At 35.0% G+C, this 20,004-nt stretch overlaps 1 protein-coding gene and 1 long non-coding RNA gene across 2 annotated transcripts; both read left to right on the top strand.

Moving 5' to 3' along the window:
- Positions 1–3,991: 3,991 nt before the first annotated feature.
- LOC110937356 (glutathione S-transferase) lies at positions 3,992–5,147 on the top strand. The gene is made up of 3 exons (XM_022179764.2): positions 3,992–4,227; positions 4,317–4,365; positions 4,532–5,147. Exons 1-3 carry the CDS (start codon positions 4,081–4,083, stop codon positions 4,963–4,965), a joined length of 630 nt encoding a protein of 209 aa, XP_022035456.1. The 5' UTR covers positions 3,992–4,080; the 3' UTR covers positions 4,966–5,147.
- Positions 5,148–17,428: 12,281 nt separating this feature from the next.
- Positions 17,429–18,477, top strand: LOC110935102. Its single transcript, XR_002588870.2, has 4 exons — positions 17,429–17,456; positions 17,531–17,592; positions 17,876–17,948; positions 18,283–18,477. It is a non-coding gene; the product is annotated as an uncharacterized LOC110935102 (long non-coding RNA).
- The last annotated feature ends 1,527 nt before the right edge of the window (positions 18,478–20,004 follow it).

Genomic DNA, 20,004 nt, shown 5'->3' with positions numbered 1-20,004 from the left:
GTTCATATGCCTCTATTTTACATGTTCTAAGTCTCAAATTAACCTACAAACAACATTGTGAATGAAACCACACAAAGCCTCCAATCACGTGATGTTGGAAGACTCGTGTTAAGGTGTAAATGGTGTTGTTGAGAACATTGGTTCTACAACTAAACTTCCACCATACCTCACTCGGTTACTTAGCAAAATAGTTAGTTACTTATGCATTTTCTTTACTTGTATTCATGACCATCAGAATCATCAACTATGTTGGTGATTTTGTGCAAAAATTCTTGAGGTTAGTGGATTACCCTACCTCTAATGCTTGACTAATACTTGACTATATACGTATAATTCATATATAATATCATTCCAAAACTAAACCATAATATCAACCAACCCATGGTTGAGTGTTATGTGTTAAGGTGGAAAATATCATAGTCTTGGATTCCTTATTTTGGAATTCTAATGGGTGTTAGCACTCATGAAAAACATATATTAATAATAGCGTCCAAATAAGTGTCTAAGTGGGATATGTTTTATGTATTTTTATGTTCGTAAATTCCATTTATATTCCAAACTCCAAATCTTTCTACTCATACACCTTTGTTTACCATTTTAGGGTGACTTTGGTATTCCATCCTCCAAACTCGATCACTCACATTTTGTGGAAATTTCTTCGCAAAACCGTGAGTTCATATTAGACCCTTTTACGCTTTAAACACTATTTGGATTGCAATATGTATCCATACTAAATACACATACACACATACAAACAAACTTATGCAAACACTCAATCCTTAAACATGCTTATTTGTTATGCTAATTGTGATTACATGGTAGATTATACTTATGCTTAGACATCTAGCATTAACCTTGCAAGCCTCCCTTAACATGTACAACGCTATAGGATTAGCACACCGCCCGTTTTGTGGGTCATTGTTAAGTTATTCTTTACGGCCTTATTTTCTTCGTTGATAAGGTTACGCTAGTACCAAACTTTTGATTGATACTTAGTCTATTGCATGATAGTATGTTACATGATTTAGTATGCTATAAACATGTGGATTAGAGACTTATTCTATCTATGCTATATAAACAAACTAGTATACTCACCGACATAATTTGTGTTGACTGATATTTTATACATGTTGCAGGAAATGTTTGATGATGCTATCACAAGAAACTACTTAGGGTGGATTTAGATACTCACCTAATTTATTTATGCATTTTAATGTTTTTAGTTATGAAATTCCCGATTGTTGTACTTCCTTTTTGAACAATGTAGTGTGTTATTCGATTATATGGAAATGATATTTTGAATCTTAATATATATCACAAATTTTAGTGTTATGATGTCTTTGAGCAATCTATTACATCTCGCCTCAATGTTCCTCCATCGGTTCAGGTGTGACACTAGGGGTTCGTTGACCATCCAAATACTTGTAATTTTTATTCAAAGTAGGGATGAGCTCGGTAAAGGTATCAAAAATACCGATCCCATAAATCGTCAAAGTTGGGTACAGGTACTGAATATGCTCGGTACAATACAGTACAGTACCGGTATGGTTTGACTAGATTTTTGGTGGGGATTTAATTGTATTTTTATAAGATTTAATAAAAAAGACACGCCCCTTGCCCTTGCCCTTGCCTACTACCTCATGGTTTTGAGGTTTTTGAGGGCAAAGCCCCACTGTCTAGTAGCCTAGGTGACAGACACGTGGCAGGATTTGGCTCCTTGCCTACCACACCGGGTAGTCTAAGGCTATACATTATAGCCATCACCCATCGTCATCATTCACTGCTACATCAATGCCACATCATCATCTTTTCCTATCCATCACCATTAGTACTTAACCTACGTCCTACCCATCCCTCATTTGACTGGAAAATATCGTGTTTAACAGGTCAAAGACAATGTGGTTAACACAAGTATCAAACATGAATACGACTCGTTTAACTGCTTTATACCTCATGTCTATAACATATTTGTATGTTTTATTACAGTGAAGGAAAAATAATGGAGTCTTGCCACCTAATTTTAATTATTGAAAAAAAGTATAAAATTACCTCTGGACCCCATCTCATTCTCATATACATATATAGGATCCGGTTCAAGGAGGAACCACTACCAGTTGCGAGAATCACGAGAACTTCTCCCATGCAATAGAATTTTAACACATCACCTATAATCAATTTAATTCAAAAGAGTATTTTAATCTTCTTCTCTTACTGTCACATCATCTCTCTCTTATCTCCAAAACACATCAAATCATCATTTATATGTCTGACATAACAATATCTCTCTTCTTTCATCTCTGTTATACTTTTTATATTTAAAATTGGGAAAAAATACTTTAGGTTTTAAATTCAAACACCAAAAGTATTACGTAATTTAGAAAATAAAAAAATATCAAAAATGATATCGATTTCTTTTTGCTCTATTTTCTCTAATTATGACATAATGTTCTTTATAAAATGCAAGCTACATTTGTCTTACATGTTTCTTAGAAAATAAAAAATTATCGAAAATGGTATCTATTTCTTTTTGCTCTATTTTCTCTAATTCCGACATAATGTTCTTTATAAAATGCAAGCTACATTTGTCTTATATGTTTATTGAGAATTTCTATTTCATTAGTTAACGTTTGATGACTTTGCACTACAACTTTTTAAAAAAACACCCGGTAACGTGCGTAGAAACAATTTTGATAACGTGCGTAAAAAAAGTTTGACAACGTGCGTAAAAAAAGTTTGACAACGTGCGTAAACATTTACACGAACTGAGTATGAGAACACCACTATGTAAAAAAATGAATAAAAAAATGTTTTGAAAACATGCGTAAAAAGTGTCACAAATATAAACAATAGTTATTTTTGTAAGAAATGTATAACTATGAAAAATTGTTTGAAAAATATTATTTAGAGTAAAGTACAATTTTTGTCCTTATGGTTTACATTTGTTCTCACATACAACCTATTTGAAAAAAAAAGGTCATTCCAGTCCCTGTGGTTGTCAATTGGAATCCATCACGTCTCTGTTAGAAACATCCGTTAGTTGAACATTACTGAACTGATTAAATGACTATAATACCTTCCATGGACCAAAAGTGCAAGTGCGAAAGTTCATCTTCTTCTTTATAACTCGTTAGAACTCTCTAACAACCATACAAACATTCTGAGCTATTACTTTTATATCTCCAATAAATATGTAAAGTTAATTACGATGTTCACAATAAAATTAGCTATATACAAAACCTCTTTAGTAATTTCTTGAGAGAGAGAGAGAGAGAGAGAGAGAGAGAGAGAGAGAGAGAGAGAGAGAGAGAGAGAGAGAGAGAGAGAGAGAGAGAGAGAGAGAGAGAGAGAGAGAGAGGGGAACCATCTTCTACCAAGAATAACAAACCTTATGCAATTGAATTTGTAACGGGTCTTCAAAAGAAAAACAAAGATGCAAATTAACGGAAATGGTAGATGCAAAGAGGAGAAGAAGATTGGGAGATCTGGATGAAGATATGGGTTTATTGGTGCATTTAGGGTTGTAAAGAGTGAAATGACCATATTACCCTTGAAATTATAAGGTTGAAGACATTCCTGCCCTCGTCAACTAACCATTGACTAACACTTTATCTTAACAGGGACGTGATTGATTCCAATTGATAATCACAGAGATTGGAATGACTTTTTTTTTTTTTTTCAAATAGGATTAGTATGTGAGAATAAGTGTAAATCACTGCGACGAAAATTCTACTCTATTATTTATTGAAGTTTATATTTGAATTGATTAAACTAACTTAAGAGACTTTTTAAAAGTTTTCTTTTGGTTGTTCAAATTAAGCGTTTCAGTGTCAAATTTAAAAGTTTTCTTTTGGTTGTTCAAATTAAGGAGAAACTTCAAAACTCAAATAACCGAAAATGAACAATGGGAAAGAATCCAAGGACTAGTATTGTAATTTAATGCATCTATATATGATCTGCTTCAAACACATCTTTCATTACAAAAATCATCATCCCCAATTCAGCTGTTAATCATCGTTTCATTGTACATCTCACAATTTCATCAACTAATTTTTGTTCAAAAGAAATCATCACTACAACAATATGGCACTAAAACTGTACGGAACCGTCGCTTCAGACACCACACAACGTGTTCAAGCTTGTCTCTACGAGAAAGAAGTCCATTTTGAGTTCATCACAGTCAACACAGCCGCCGGAGAACACAAAACGCCTCGTTTCCTCGCACGGAACGTACGTATAACATGTATTTTACACATTGTGTATTCAAATTTCTCTACATCTGATGTTTATATTATATGTGTTGTGTACATGATGCACAGCCGTTTGGTGAACTTCCAGCCTTAGAAGACGGTGACGTCACACTTTTCGGTAATTCAACACTATAAAATCTACATCTATTACTTTAGATTTCACAATTTGTTGTATAAATTAGGTAATTTTGTATATATATATATTACAAATGAAATACAAGAGACTAAGAGAGTTTATTTTGTTTCTGATAGTAGCTCAGGATCCGTTTCTTTGTTTGTTACAGAATCAAGAGCAATCACACAGTACATAGCAAACAAATACGACGGTAAAGGAACGGATCTGATAATGAAGGATCCGATTAAGCTGGCGATACAAACAGTCTGGATGGATACGGAGAATCAGAGATTTGATCAACCGTTCTCGAAGCTAATTGAAGCTGCTATAGAGGGGAATGAAGGCGGTAATAAAGATGTGCGCGAGTACCAAAGGAAGCTGGAGAGTGTGCTTGATGTGTACGAACAACGGCTCAAGGAGAGCAAGTATTTGGGCGGAGATAGCTTCACACTGGCGGATCTACACCACCTACCCGGGATGCATTACTTACGATCCACCAAGGCCAAGGGATGGTTTCAGGGGCGGCCACACGTGCGCGCTTGGGCCGCTGATATTCTTTCCAGGCCTGCTTGGGTCAAGGTTGCTGCTATGTCTCCTTGGTGAATTGTGCTTAATTGTTGTAATTTATCCTTAAAGAATCAGCCGGTTTTATATTAGTTACGGATGATAAACGTATCAGGTTGTTAGGTTTGGGTCGACGAGTTTAAATGGATGAACCTTGAACACGACATATATATTTATCCTTGTGAAAAACATCAATCATAACTCGAACACAATTAAAGTCATATAATTTGCATACGACCGATGTAAATAGGTCAATTCGATTGACAGATATAGCTAGTTGACAAGTTATAAATGAGACGTGACCAAGTTTGCAAACTCTGACCATAAAATGGACCGGTGGATTGAATTTGGTTGTAACAATATTTTAAATGAGTTAAACCGGTTAAATCAAACCTGACTATTTTTTTTGTGTAGGATCTAAGTCAAGTCAGAGTTATCACCTTCATCTATCATTTTAGATAGATAGCTCATCGAATACATTGTAAATTATAAATTACGTATAGAAAAAAATTTAAGTTAAAGGCAATGACAATGCAACATATCTTTTGAAATTGAATTCAATTCGGTGTTATTTATTATATTAATAAATAGACTTTTTACGTGTGGAAAGAATTTGTAGTTAAAATAGCCTAATTTCAACTAGCACTGAATATTGACAAATACCGTCAAGACTGAAAAGGTGGGTTAGGGCTGGGTGACGTTGGAGTTGCGTCATCTTTCCAGAAAGCATCTAGAACTAGAATCTAACGTTGCCAAACTATTTTATTTCGTAGGTAAATTACACTTTTCGTACTTTATATTTATATCGGATTGCAACGGATAGTCTTTAACTTAAATAATTACAGTCATAATCTTTTATTTGCAAAACCCATTACACTCTACGTCCTTTGTCCCTAACTAAGTTAAAATTTTCAGTTAAGTATGACATGTGTCTTGCACATGAGGACAATTTAGTCATTTTACGCAACAAAAAAATATTATAAAAACCATCCCTCATTTATAACACCCACCACCACCATACAACTGTCAACACCACCACCCCATCATCTATCCCTCTTATCCCAACACTACTGCCATGGCCTACTAGGACCATCCCAACACCACTACGAAAACCCACCAGTACCATCACAAATTAACCACTCTGACCAACACGATTAGATTTTCGATCCACTGATACGTCCGTTCGATCAGATCTAGATCCCAATCGGCATGCCATGTACGTCGGATCTGGTAGTATAACAACTTGAAATGAGAAGAATTTATGAAGAAATTTACAGAAATGAAGTGAAAGTAGAGAGAGAGAGAGAGAGAGAGTATGCTTACTTTGAGATAAGTTGCCTGAAATTAGAGAGAAGATGATGATGAATGTAAAGCAAGGGATGATGATTGACGCCATTAATGGTGGAAATTAGAGAAATATCTAAATTTGGATGACAAAGTTGTGTGATCAACACGGACAAAGTTGGTGTGGGAGTTGAGGATTGAAGGGAGGTTACGGACTTGCGTTTTTTATTTGTCCATTTGAGTAGCATTAAGGGTTTGTTTTTGATGAAGTGGATGGAGTATTTGTGTGGCTTGGCAAGATGAGGTGATGGCGGCGGGATAAAGTGGTGGCGGCAGGATGAGGTGGTGGTGCAAGATGTGTTGGTTAGGTTTAAGAAATTGGGGAAGATGATATGTATATGCAATTTTTTTTTGTTTTATTTATTAGACCTTTAAATAAAAGCATGAATTGACCAGAATGCCCTTAAGTAAATAAACTTACTTGAAAATTTTAATATGGTTAGTGATAAAGGACGTAGAGTGTAAAGAGTTTTACAAATAAAGGACTGTGACCGTAATTATTATTGAAGTTAAAAGCTATCCGTTGCAACCCGGTACAAACATAAAGGACGCAAAGTGTAATTTAACCTTATTTCTTTAAGCATGTTTTAAGGCTGTTTTTTTAAATCTATTATTTTAATGGGATTATTTTTTAAACATGTGTGGTCAAACATGGCAACTCTTTGTGTACTATATAAAGTATTTCCATACCTGTACGGACGGGTTAATTAATGGTATAATTACAATTATTTATCATTTATTCTAAATGTTGCTGTTTAGTAACATTTGATTGACTTTAACAATATTCAAACTCAACAAATATGTTCAGCGCTTGAAAAACAAAACATTTTGGTGTACACTATATACTCCTAAAATCTAGTATCTTTAATTTATAAACCTACACATTGTTTGACATACTACCAAATGTTACTAATTAAACAACATCTAGTATATAACATTATACTACCATGTTACATGGGATACATGTACCACTTCCCATCCATAAGTTGTAGAAAAGCAAGCAGCAAGAAGCAATCAGTTGAGCATTGTAGAATGCCTCGTTTTGAGAATCCTCTTAAGCATGTCCATCCCGAACGCTAAATCAAATTAAAAATAAGACATCAGTCAATATTATTGGATAAAGACTAAATTATACAAGCCCATTAGTACAACTACACTTAATATGACTCATTTCAAGGCAAACACTTTTTTTTGGTTAAAATCTGTTTTGACCTGAACAAAGTTCATATTAATTTTTAAAATGGCCCGGTTGAAACTCGACTGACCCATTTTCTAGGCTTAGATACAAACAATAATTTAAGTATACTCTCAATTCTCAAGATATAAAGCAAATACCAGCATAATGTTGAACCCCACAAATATTTTTTATTTATCATCTACTATAATGACTATGTAGTTTGTAAAGTTGGTAATTTTTACTCATTTACCTATGAATAAAATAATTTAGGTGATGTTTTATCTTGAATTGCTAAAATAAGCTATAAGATGCACCTGGCTCATTGGGGCTTTTAAAGGGATCATTATCTCGAATAACGGCCCGATTCTTTCTCATTTATTATATGCTGATGACTGTGTTTTCCTTGGAGAATGGTCTGATAATAATTTGAAAGTTGTGCTTAAGCTTCTAAGGTGTTTTTATTTGTGCGCTGGCCTCAAAATTAACTTAAATAAGTCCCACCTTTTTGGCATGGGAGTCGATCCTTCGGAGGTTAGAAGAATGGCAGAGTTTTTCTCTTGTAATTCCGGAGAGCCTCATTTCATTCACCTCGGGAATTTAGTGGGAGCAAAGATGCATAAAATTGACAGCTGGAAAGCGGTGTTCGATTTTTTCGAATCCAGACTCGCAATGTGGAAAGCCTCTGTTCTCTCCATTGGTGGAAGGTTGACTCTAATAAAATCGGTGCTCGAAAGTATTCCGAACTACTATTTTTCTTTGTTCAAAGCCCCTGTGGGTGTGGTTAATGGATGGAAAAGATTATTAGGAAATTTCTGTGGGGGGGGGGGGTAACAACGAGGTCTTCAAAATCCCTTGGGTCACCTGGAACCGGATCTCGCTTCCTATTGACAAGGGAGGTATTGGCATCTCTAAAGTGGCTGAGGTGAACGTTGCTTTGCTTTCTAAATGGTTTTGGAGGTTCAAATCGGACCAAAATGGGTTGTGGAGGAAAGTTATCGCCTCTATTCACTCTAAAAGATATTGCTGGAACTCGGTGCTGTATAACAATAGCATCAATGGCATATGGAAGAATATTATCTCTTTGGTGGAAAAAACTAAGGTCGGATCCACTTCTTTATCTCAGAATTTTGTGGGTAAGATCAGCGACGGTAAATCTATCTATTTCTGGTTGGATCGATGGGCTGGCAGTCTTCCTCTCAATGACAGGTATCTTTCTCTATTTCGGTTAGAAGTTGACAAAAGATGCTGGGTTAATGAAAGATTTAATGGCAACTCAAATTCCTTTTATGGTAAATGGTATTGGTCAAGATCACCCGATTCCGGATCCGAATCTGCGGATCTGTCTTCGTTAGAGTCTCTCCTATCCGGCTTGTCTTTAGGAGCTTCTCGTGACTCTTGGTGTGGGCCGACGGTAATCCCGGTGAATTCTCAGTCAAAAACGTCAAATCTTTTCTTAGAAGCGAGATTGATTTCAATGGAAAATTTATTTTTAAATGGTTAAAGTGGGTTCCGAAGAAGTGCAATATCTTAGTATGGAGAGCTGAAATGAATAGGATTGCTACGTCCGATGCTCTTATTAAACACCATTGTTTCAACGGAGATCCTTTATGTCCTCTTTGTGAAGATAGTGAGGAATCGGCCGCTCATCTTTTCTGCTCGTGCATTATCGCTTCTAATATCTGGAACATGATCGTCACTGGTGCAATATCGGTCCTATTTTCGCTTTCTCTATACACGATTTGCTTATGGTTCACGAGTATGCAGGCCTCGAGAAATCAGCCCGTGATGCTCTCCACGGTATCATCATAGTTGCTTGCTGGTGTATTTGGTTGGTCAGAAACGAGAGAAGATTCAACAATAAAAGAAAAGATATTGTTGATATTTTTCAAGATATTAAAGTGTTAGGTTTCCTTTGGTATCGTAATAGGTCGAAAAATAAAGGTATTCTATGGAGAGATTGATGCTCGTTTAATCTGATGTAATTGGTTTTTTGTTTGTTTGGTTGCCCTTGATTGAGGGTTGCTTGTGAATAAAAGTTAACTTTCAAAAAAAAAAAAAAAAAACACAACTCACACATAAAATTACACCTTATTAATGAAAACTATAACTACATCTTAAGAAACAAATGATTATTATCTTGACCTAATAGTAGTCATACCTGAAATTTAGATACGATCATTAGCAACTCAAAGTTCTCCTGGCTAATGAAGAACTCATCCATAAACTCAAAAACTTCATCTTGTCTTAAGATAATAACAATATTAATTTATAATTTGAAAACTACTATTCGTCACGAGTAAAAATAAATAATTATACAAACCTTTGTAAGTGTCATTAGTGGATCAGTCATGTGCTTAAGGAGAAAGGAGAAATATTCAAGACACAAGGTTGTCCTACAATAGTTGAACAAAACTAATAAAATATCATCACTGTACAATATGTGTTTTGAAAGCAGCTAAAAGAAAACAAAAATAACCTGTCTAAATTGAATTTCAGGGATGATAGAAGATGAACTTGCACATCTTCAAGGAGCTTGTAATTCTTTCCCATGGTAGAGTTCTTTCCTAAACACCCTTCAAATCTGTTATGTTCCTTTCACCCTACACATTTATAAAATATGACACACTAAATAAATATATTAAAAGGATTAATAGTATACAAAACAGTCACATATTTGGAAAAGATTTATTTTATTTTGTCAAACAAAAAAACTTAAAAATTGATTCTATCATACTATAAAGCACTATTTGGAAAGAGCTACATATAAAATAATTATATTTCAAGTGCCATTATATAAAACAATTTAATATAACGTTAATCTAAATAGCATTCTCTTTAAAGTAATACTAGATTAGTTCCCCGTGTGTTACACGGGTTGAATAATTTAAACTATATAGTATAGATATTTTCTGTAAATGCAAAACAAAGACATAGACATTTACATACCATATTGACATAAATGAGTTAATATAAATGCAACCCATCAATTCTTCATTTCATTTGCAGCTACTCCCGACGGCCGGCGTCACTTTCCGTAGAAAAATTCCGGTCACATATCAGTTTTTGCAATTAAGGGGTGCGATTGCAAATGTTTAAGGGGTGCGATTGCAAACGTTTAAGGGGTGCGATTCGGATTTTAGCGCGCCCGCCCACCCAACCTCACATGTAGGTCCGCCCCTGAATATATTTAGTATAACATATTAATATTATTATGAATTTCGAAACTTGTTTAGCTAGGATTTAAGATTCTATTAAAGTTTTAGTTATTGAATTAATAATAAGAATTTGTATTAGATTAGATTAAATATTATTATTATTTGTATTAGATTAGATTAAATATTATTATTATTATTATTATTAGTATATTATTATGAATTTCGAAACTTGTTTAGCTAGGATTTAAGATTCTATTGAAGTTTTAGTTATTGAATTAATAATAAGAATTTGTATTAGATTAGATTAAATATTATTATTATTATTTGTATTAGATTAGATTAGATTAAATATTATTATTATTAGTATTATTAATAATTTTAATCAATTAAATGAGAGAATGACAAGTGTCCCAAAACAAGTTTCTTTTATTATATAGTATAGATAAATGTCATTTTGTTGGGCAGGTTATAAATCACAATTCCATATATCTAATGAAAAAATTATCATTTGAATACGTTGTGATTAATTCAATAAGATGTGTTTGTAAACATGTTAGGATAGGGCTTGCGGGGTATTACTGAAATAATTTATTATTAGTATATGGATACACCATATTGAATTATGTACAAACTTACTCACAAGCTATATTCTAAATATAAAATAAGATCTTCATATTCTCTCAATAGCTGTTTGTAGAGTATTTCATTTAAAATATGAAATTATAGAGAAAGAAGCACACAAAAATGTTTAAGAATTCTACAACTCCTATGTTATCTATCTACTGTACCAAAAGAATACATCTTAGCCACATGGTATATTCTTAGCCAACCATTTTGATGATGTGGACATCCTCTTAATCAAGAGAATTCACCTCTGGGCGCCAAACTCTTTTCCAGAGCCGGCCCTGAAGGAGGGCGGGGAGGACAACCGAACAGGGCCCGTGATTTCGTAGGGCACGTAATTTTTTAAAAAAATCAGATATTATATATGTAAAAAAAAAATTTAATAGGGTATAACCAAAAAAATATTAACATAGGCCCACTTAAAAAAAATCATATTGTTTAAACTATTTAGCCCATTAGGTTAGTGAGCCCAATACCCAAATATTTTCTAAAAAACTAATAAAAAAAAAGAATTATGGGCGGCAACTCTTTCATCCGGTTCAAAGTTGTATGAAAAACTAGTTTAAATTTTTTATTTAGTTAAGACCTAAGGGCACGTTTTTTCGAGCTCGAACAGGGTACATGAATTCTTAGGGCCGGCCCTGCTCTTTTCCTCTATCCTCCTTTATCTGATTATCTTATTCTCTCACACGCGCTTATTTAGAATCATCTTTCTACTGCCATTATTCACATTCATCTTCCGCCGCTTTCTTTCTCCTCTATGAAATATGTTGCCTTCATAATCTTCGCGACCCTTTCTTTTATCGATTAGATGAAAGCCCTGATTGAATATCACAATCATAAATCTTCAGTTATTTTCTTCAAACCCCAGAAATAATTGTTCTTTGTTGACGCTTGAAGATCTGGCATCTGTTTACACAATCCATTGGCCACAGATTCTCAAGTCCCAATCGAATAATCAAACACAAGAACAAGAACAAGAACAAATGGAATAACTCTCCAAGAACTTTTATTATAACCAAGAAAATATAACTCAAAAAACTTGATTACAATAACTCATAAACCATAACTCGGTTTATCTTCACTTGACCCTAAATAATGTCTACCCTACCTTGGTTTATATAGACTACCCCTAACTTGGTGACCAAGACATTACCATATAACCCTAACTTGGTGACCAAGACATTACCAAATATAATTATAAAATAATTAGGAAACTTAACCAATTATGACCAACTTGTCAACATTGATCCCTCAATTCACCGACTTGTGACTTGAACTCCTTTTGTCACCCTTTTCACATCACCGACATGTGATGAGTCGGGAATTACCGCCAACAATCACCCCCTTAATTTCCGACTCGAAATAGGTAGGTTCCAACATGTCTTCTTTGTCTTGATTCTCATAGACCTCATCTTGATCTCTAGCTGTGTTTTTTGGCTCCTTCCTAGCTTGAACATTCTTGCAACCTTGTACTCGACTAGTCTTTTTTCCAAGACTCGTCCTTTGGTCATAAGAACTCGCACCACCATTGACTCGGCTGTGATCTTGAGCAAACACCCGCTTTCTTGGATCATTAAATGTACCTCCTTAGGTTTGAATCTCTTGCTTAACCTTTTCTTTGAATTCTTGAACATTTTTCTTTGGACTTTGAATTTTGGGTTTCTTCATTAAACTTGGATCTTTGAGAAGATTCTGACTCGTACTTGCTGTATCATCTTTCAGTTCAACTCTCTGTAGATCCCTACCCGCAAAATTCTTTATTCCAATCATGTTAGCTTGTGTACCGGGACTTGCTATCTTGAGGTTGATCTTGTACAAACGGTTCTTGGTCCTTGTCACCTTCATCATACGTTTTCCTGTATCATCATGAATGGTTAGCAAATCACGTTTCATGTGAATGTCGCATCCACCTTCCGTTGCTTGACCAAGACTTATGATATTGCTTTGCAAACTCGGTATGTAGTAAACATCGGTTAACAGGCGCTTCTCCCCCGTTTTCCCTTCAAGTAATACCGATCCCTTTCCCCGTATATCAATACAAGATCCATCTCCAAACTTCACCTTTCCCGTGACACGCTCATTAAATTCAAAGAAATAAGTTCGATTACCCGTCATGTGATTCGATGCTCCATTGTCGAGATACCAAGTGTCTTTCTCCATTGGCTCAGTCTCGAAACGCTTTGGATTCACCCATTCTTCATTTAGAAAAACCGTCTCTTGATCACATCTCATCATGAATAATGATGGATCAAAATCATCGTTTTTAGCTAAGTTAGCTTCATCTTGTTTCTTCATACGATCTGGACATCCTGACGCGAAGTGACCAAATTTATCACAACGGTAACACTGAACCTGTGATCTATCTTTCCTTCCTTTTTGGCGATCATTGGTTCTTCTTTGACCCGTTTGCTTTGACCCATGATCTTGACCATCTCGGCTTTGACTTCCATCTTGGTCCTCATCATCCCAGTCTTGACGTCTACCTCGGTAATTTGAACCGCCTCGCCCACGCCCACGCCCACGCGTATTTTCATAGGATTTGGATTTTGAGGATGACTCACCATTGGCAAACATTAGATTACCTTGATTTTCTGCTAAAGACTCGATACCCTTAATCCTGTCTTCGAATGTCTTCAGTCTACCAATCGCTTCCTGAAACGTCATAGTCTTCAAATCCGCAAATTGTTCAATTGAAGCTACAATTGGAACATACTTCCCTGGAACGGAACCTAACAATTTTCTCGTAAGTTTTCTGTTTTCATAGGTGGTTCCCAAACTGGCTGCCTTGGTAACCAACTGCCTTATTCTGCCCGCGAAAGAATCAACTGTCTCTGTTTCTTTCATCTTCAAGGATTCGAACTCATTTTCCAGTTGCTCAAGCTTTGCCTCCCGAACCCGTTCAACCCCAACATACCGTGTCTTCAACGTTTCCCAAATTTCCTTTGCAGTCTGAAACTGAGCTACTTGAAACACGAGCTCTTCGGGTATTGCTTGAAGTAGAAGTGCAACTGCCATGTCATCCTTTTTGGCATCTACCTCCTTTTCGCCTGGTTCTAAAGCTTGCTGTATTCCATGAACCTTGAATACTGCCTTGATACGAATCGCGCAGATGTTGTAATTTGTTTCGGTTAACATTGGACATTGTAAAGTTGTGGTACTTTGATCCTTAACCACAATCGGTGGTGGTCTATCCCCATTCGTCATTGATTTCTGAACAACTTTTCAGAAACGAACGCGTTTGCTCGCAGAAACCCGGTCACGAATACCTCTCGAAAAACCCGGATAAAAGAAAAAGAATCCTGAATTGAACCCGCTTGTCCAACCCAAACAGCGTTTAATAGTTAAAGCAACAAATAAGATAAACCAACTTGTTTATTTTTTGTTTGTTTTTTTAAAACGTTGTTTCAGTAAGAGAAAAACAATACTTCTTTGATTTTTTTGTTTAACAAAAACAAAAACTTGGTATTATTTTTCCTTGGATATTTTTTTCTTTCAAACGTAAGACAACATAATTAAACCAACTTGTTTAATTAGAAAAGAAAATACCAACTTGAACTTCTCTGAATCTCGAGACAACCACAACTGTTTGAGGATTCAACTTATTGAATTTTTCCTTTGAATCCCTCTTGAACGACTCCGCAGTAAATAGAGATAAAACCACTTTAATCAAAATAAATGACTACTCCTTTATTCAAGAATTCGATGTGACCTTTTGCAACTTTCACTTGAACCCTCTTTCTTCGTTCAACAGTAGTAGCAAATATCACCTAACGCAGACAACTGATCAACTACCCCTTTAGTTGATTAAATAACAATCAAAGCAACTTGTTTGATTTAAACAATCCAGCAGCGACTATGGCAAGATCTTCCGGCAACGACGGCTTCTTCCGACGGCGGCGGCGTATTCTGTTAGGGTTCTTGAACTTGGCTCTGATACCAATTCAAGTCCCAATCGAATAATCAAACACAAGAACAAGAACGAATGGAATAACTCTCCAAGAACTTTTATTATAACCAAGAAAATATAACTCAAAAAACTTGATTACAATAACTCATAAACCATAACTCGGTTTATCTTCACTTGACCCTTAATAATGTCTACCCTACCTTGGTTTATATAGGCTACCCCTAACTTGGTGACCAAGACATTACCATATAACCCTAACTTGGTGACCAAGACATTACCAAATATAATTATAATATGATTAGGAAACTTAACCAATTATGACCAACTTGTCAACATTGATCCCTCAAGTTCACCGACTTATGACTTGAACTCCTTTTGTCACCCTTTTCACATCACCGACTTATGATGAGTCGGGAATTACTGCCAACAGATTCTTTCACAACGCACATCCGAACCCTTACCTGATCTAGGGCTCGAATAGATGATTCATAATTGTATTTTGTGCTATGAAGACCAGAGAGATCGACCCCAAAATTTGTGAGTGCAATATGTCTATCGCTTCCGTCAATCACGTATCGTAGCCGAGAAATGTTCATGACATGGTTTAGAATTATAGATATTTAGATAAGGATCATACTTTGTTTAGAAGTCCGTCCTTGATTAAGTGTCAATCTTTAGATAAAAGTCCATTAGTACGAGGAGTTCATTTGTATGAAATGGGTGTGCTTGTTGGTATGGATGGACTCACCCTATAAATAGGGGAGGAGTCTTGGGCATTTAGAACTTTTCCTACTTTTGAGAGCATATCGTTTCAAGGTATTGTAATTGTCATATCAATCAATAGAAACAACTTTGAATTAGCATTCTTGTGTCTAATCTACTCTCGTACACGGATTCCGAACGTGATATGAGATCTACGTAACCATCGGAGTTACGGAATCGATCCGGAAACGAATCCACAAAATTGTTAGAAGTGAACCCTAGGTGGCGATGGAAGTGGTCGACGTTAAAGCTAGGGCTTCTTTTGGAACCCTAGGTGGCGGTGGTTTAACAGTGCCGGTGGTAAGTGGTGGTTGCTAAATAAGTTATGCCTTTCATCTCGAAGGTACTCTATGTGTTGGTTTTCAAATTGTAATATGTTTATTTGAAACGTTTGATACTTTGGGGTTTTTGTTTTCCTGAAACTCTTGTGTTGGTTATAATCTGATGAAGATGAGGATTGGAATGTTTATACCTCGATTGCATATATCTTTGAAACTTTATGATTAGCCATTGTTTTGTTGATCAATTAGGTTTTTTTTTTTTTCATTTTTTTTCTATTCGTTTCTACCTTGGTAAGATTATGATTAATGTTGGAAACACAGGATAGTCTATAGAGAATGATAGCCGCCCACCGCACTCAGGGGTGACACCAAGAATTCCGACGCTTGAACTACCTAACCTCAAGTTTGGAGGGTAAGGAAGGCGGTCCCAAATCTTTATTTATTATTTTTTTCATAACTTCCTGTTCTTATCACATTTTGACATTTTTTCAGTTTTTGTTTCGTGATGTTGAATCTTGAACAAAGATATTTAAATGAGGTGTTTACAATATTGATCATCTAACATTTATTGCCTTAAAGATTCAACATTTTTTTGGGTTTTTTTATTTCATAAACATAAAATAGCGTCGCTATTTCATTATTGTCGCTATGTAGCGTATAGGTAGCTTGTCGCTATCATTCGCTATTCGCTATCAATAACTATGTTCTATACACACGTGTATGTAATTATATATGCTTATCTAGACTACAAGTATAACTAGATAAACCCCCTTATAAATATAGTATGTGTTGACTTTTTTTGTTGGCGAAATTAATGTTCATTGGTCATTAGCAACTAATGTATATACTCTTTTAGGTACAAGACTAGCTGTACACTGATGGGGAAGATGCTTCAGCTACTCAGTTTCAAGAACGCTTGGACCAATTGAAAGCTATTGGTGACCCTATTTTCTTCAGGTGTGCAATGAACGCAAGTTTTATTTCTATTTTCATATTACAAAACTTATATTTGTCAAAATATTATAGATGCAAATAGCTCACAACAAGGCCAGAAGCATCACAAACTGCTAAACAATTTGTCAGTGAGCTGCAAGAGGTAAATAAGATCCAATCACATTGTTTCAAGTTGTGGAACCCCGTATTGTTATGTCTCATATATGTCTATAATTTATGAACTTTTGGGTGCAAAACATATGACCTATCACTTGATTTTTATGCAAATTGTTAGTGGGTGTGAATCGAAAAACCAATGAATTTCAAAAGAGAAAATTGATCAGGTGAGAATTTCTTACACTTTTCAAACATTGCTGTTGTTGACCTTTTTAATCATTCTCAACGAAATCATTTTCAGGTATTACGCGAGGCAGATGATCTCAAAAGGTGGTTAGATGACAAGGAGGCTGAGCAACAAAAGTGAGTTCAACATGATTCTTTACATGATATTTGTATGTTTTACTTTCCTTTTCCTTTTTTGACCTTAAATGTGTCAATCTATACAAAAAACTCAAATGGTACAACATATGTTAATTTAGAAATATAATAGTAAGAAAAATCAGGCTCTTTTTATATAAAATGTAGCGTTCTTCTTACAAGATATGCTTGAAAAGACCTGTATTCGTATCAGTGAACATTACATAAACAGTGTTATTCGTGCTTCTACACCCCTAATTGTTTAAAATCTAAACTCCCTTAACAGGTTATCTGCATCCAACACCCCGGCTTATACTTCTCAAAAGGTTATCGACAAGCTGCTAGATCTTAAAGACAAGGTATGTTTGAATATTATGAATATTTCTTTATCTTTCCTCTCAACCAGAGGTATACTTACAAATGAGTTGACTAACATCCTGTTTTATCTCCAAAGTGGTACGCGTAAAAAGAATAATCGCTCGAAAGTTGCCAAAGTGTATTTTCAATGTGAAACCTCATAAATTATTGATAGAGGTGATCTGGCCTGACCAACCTCTTTTGACCCGTAACAAAAAGTTACTTTTTATAACTCGACTATTTGGCCACCTTTAGTTTTTATATTAATTATTTTGTTTTTTCCACCTTTTTTCCTTTTTCTTTGCTGACAAGTGACTGTCATATAATAATTTCCAGGTTGCAAGCACAAATCAAATCCCGAAGCCAAAACCAAAAGTCGAGAAACCAACTGTTAAGAATAATGATTCCAAACAAGAGGAAACAGTTGAGAAACCAACTGAGAGTCAAATAGACGAGTTAAAATTATTCATGAATTTGTTTCACCCTGCGTAGCAAGACCTCAACTACATGAAAATACAAAGTAATCAATCCTTATATTAGAAGGGGATTAGGATAAAAAACAAACGACAACATAAATAAGAAGGGTAAGAAGGTTTCTAGCCCATTGATTTTAGATTTGGAGGGTTGAGATTATTTTCAGGGAAAAGAAAAAAATGGAAGGACATGTAGGTCCCCTTGTTCGTACGGATCGTCACAGAATTGTCAATCCAATCAAGAGTGCGAAATCCTCTTGATCAGAATGTCACAGAAACGAGTAGAAACAACAATTCACAATCAACCGGGTTTCTATTGATTATCAAACACAAGTATTATAATCAATCAAACCCTAATTTCGTCCAAGCTAGAGCTCTCATGAAAATCCTCTCTCAAAAACGTTTTGGCTGATTAACCTAAACCCTAAAGCAAAGCCTTGTTTATATAACACAAGGTTGCTACTTGGGCTAGGATTTCCTACATGGGCAAAGCCCAAATCGTCCCCCCTAGACCCAAACTGGGTTTTGTTTAGCCTAAACTCTATTATTTAACTATTACAAAGCCAAACCCGCTAACCGTTTATCGTTTAACTAATTACAAGATATCCAAAGACCAAATCTAAGCTGTTGTCACAATTATGCACCAACAAACTCCCCCTTGACAATAGCTTCATAAAATAACTTTGTCTTCAGTCATCTTGCATTCTTCATATAGTCTTGCACTATCTTTGGTCTTTGGATAACTTCAGCTTTAACAGCTTCTGTCAGCAACAGACTCCCCCTAAACTGATGCATCCAATCACCAAATCTTCAAAACGTTAGCACTTGAGTAAACTCCAGTTTAGCATTTGCATAGCAATCTTCAAACTCTTCAACTTTGTTTTGCAATGTAGAAAGGAGGTTCTACCATGCATCCAATCAAACTCTCATCTTCTCAGCAACTTCTCAGCAACATACTGCTTCAATCTGTATACTATAAAACAAACATCTCGAGAAACCATAAGAATTTTTCAACAAAGTTAAATAAATTATTATTATTCAAGAGATAGTTAAACTGTATTACAGATTAAGCATTTTCAATTCAGCACGAACAGGACATAAAAGGAATCTAATATTTATTGACTTTCTCTCTCCATATGCAAGGCACATGTCAATTCCCCCCCATCAATTTAAAACGTCCATAACTTTTTCATACAACATTTGTTTTTAAAAACAATTCGCCATAATAACGAGCGTTTTTTTATCTTTAATATGAGTATGATATTGTTATATAAAAATAAAAGAAAAAATTTCATTTTTACTGGGTTTTCTTTGTATTGTATTAAAAGTTCTGGTCACTGTGTCTTTCAACCGGGTTTTGGTCTTTACTTTTTTACTAAGGTTTCTATACATTATGTTATTATCAAAACTTCTAACACAATGTTAATATGGGTTATGTCCATTGCGTTCTTATGCTATCGATTGTGTTTTAATCTGTTGTCCATTGTGTTTTTTGTTTTTGTTGTGCATTGTGTTTTAATCCGTTGTTCATTGTGTTTTAGTCTGTTGTCCATTGTGTTTTAGTCTGTTGTCCATTATGTCTTTT

The sequence above is a fragment of the Helianthus annuus genome, chromosome 4 (genome assembly GCF_002127325.2).
Source record: "Helianthus annuus cultivar XRQ/B chromosome 4, HanXRQr2.0-SUNRISE, whole genome shotgun sequence".
Classification (NCBI taxonomy): Eukaryota; Viridiplantae; Streptophyta; class Magnoliopsida; order Asterales; family Asteraceae; genus Helianthus; species Helianthus annuus.
The sequence above is the reverse complement of the archived record's forward strand: the minus strand, read 5'-3'. Positions and strand labels throughout refer to the sequence as shown.

Coding starts and splice junctions, on each gene's coding strand:
- LOC110937356 (XM_022179764.2), top strand. CDS start 4,081: ATGGCACTAAAACTGTACGGAACCGTCGCTTCAGACACCACACAACGT. Junction 4,228..4,316: donor CTCGTTTCCTCGCACGGAAC/GTACGTATAACA, acceptor CATGATGCACAG/CCGTTTGGTGAACTTCCAGC. Junction 4,366..4,531: donor CGGTGACGTCACACTTTTCG/GTAATTCAACAC, acceptor TGTTTGTTACAG/AATCAAGAGCAATCACACAG.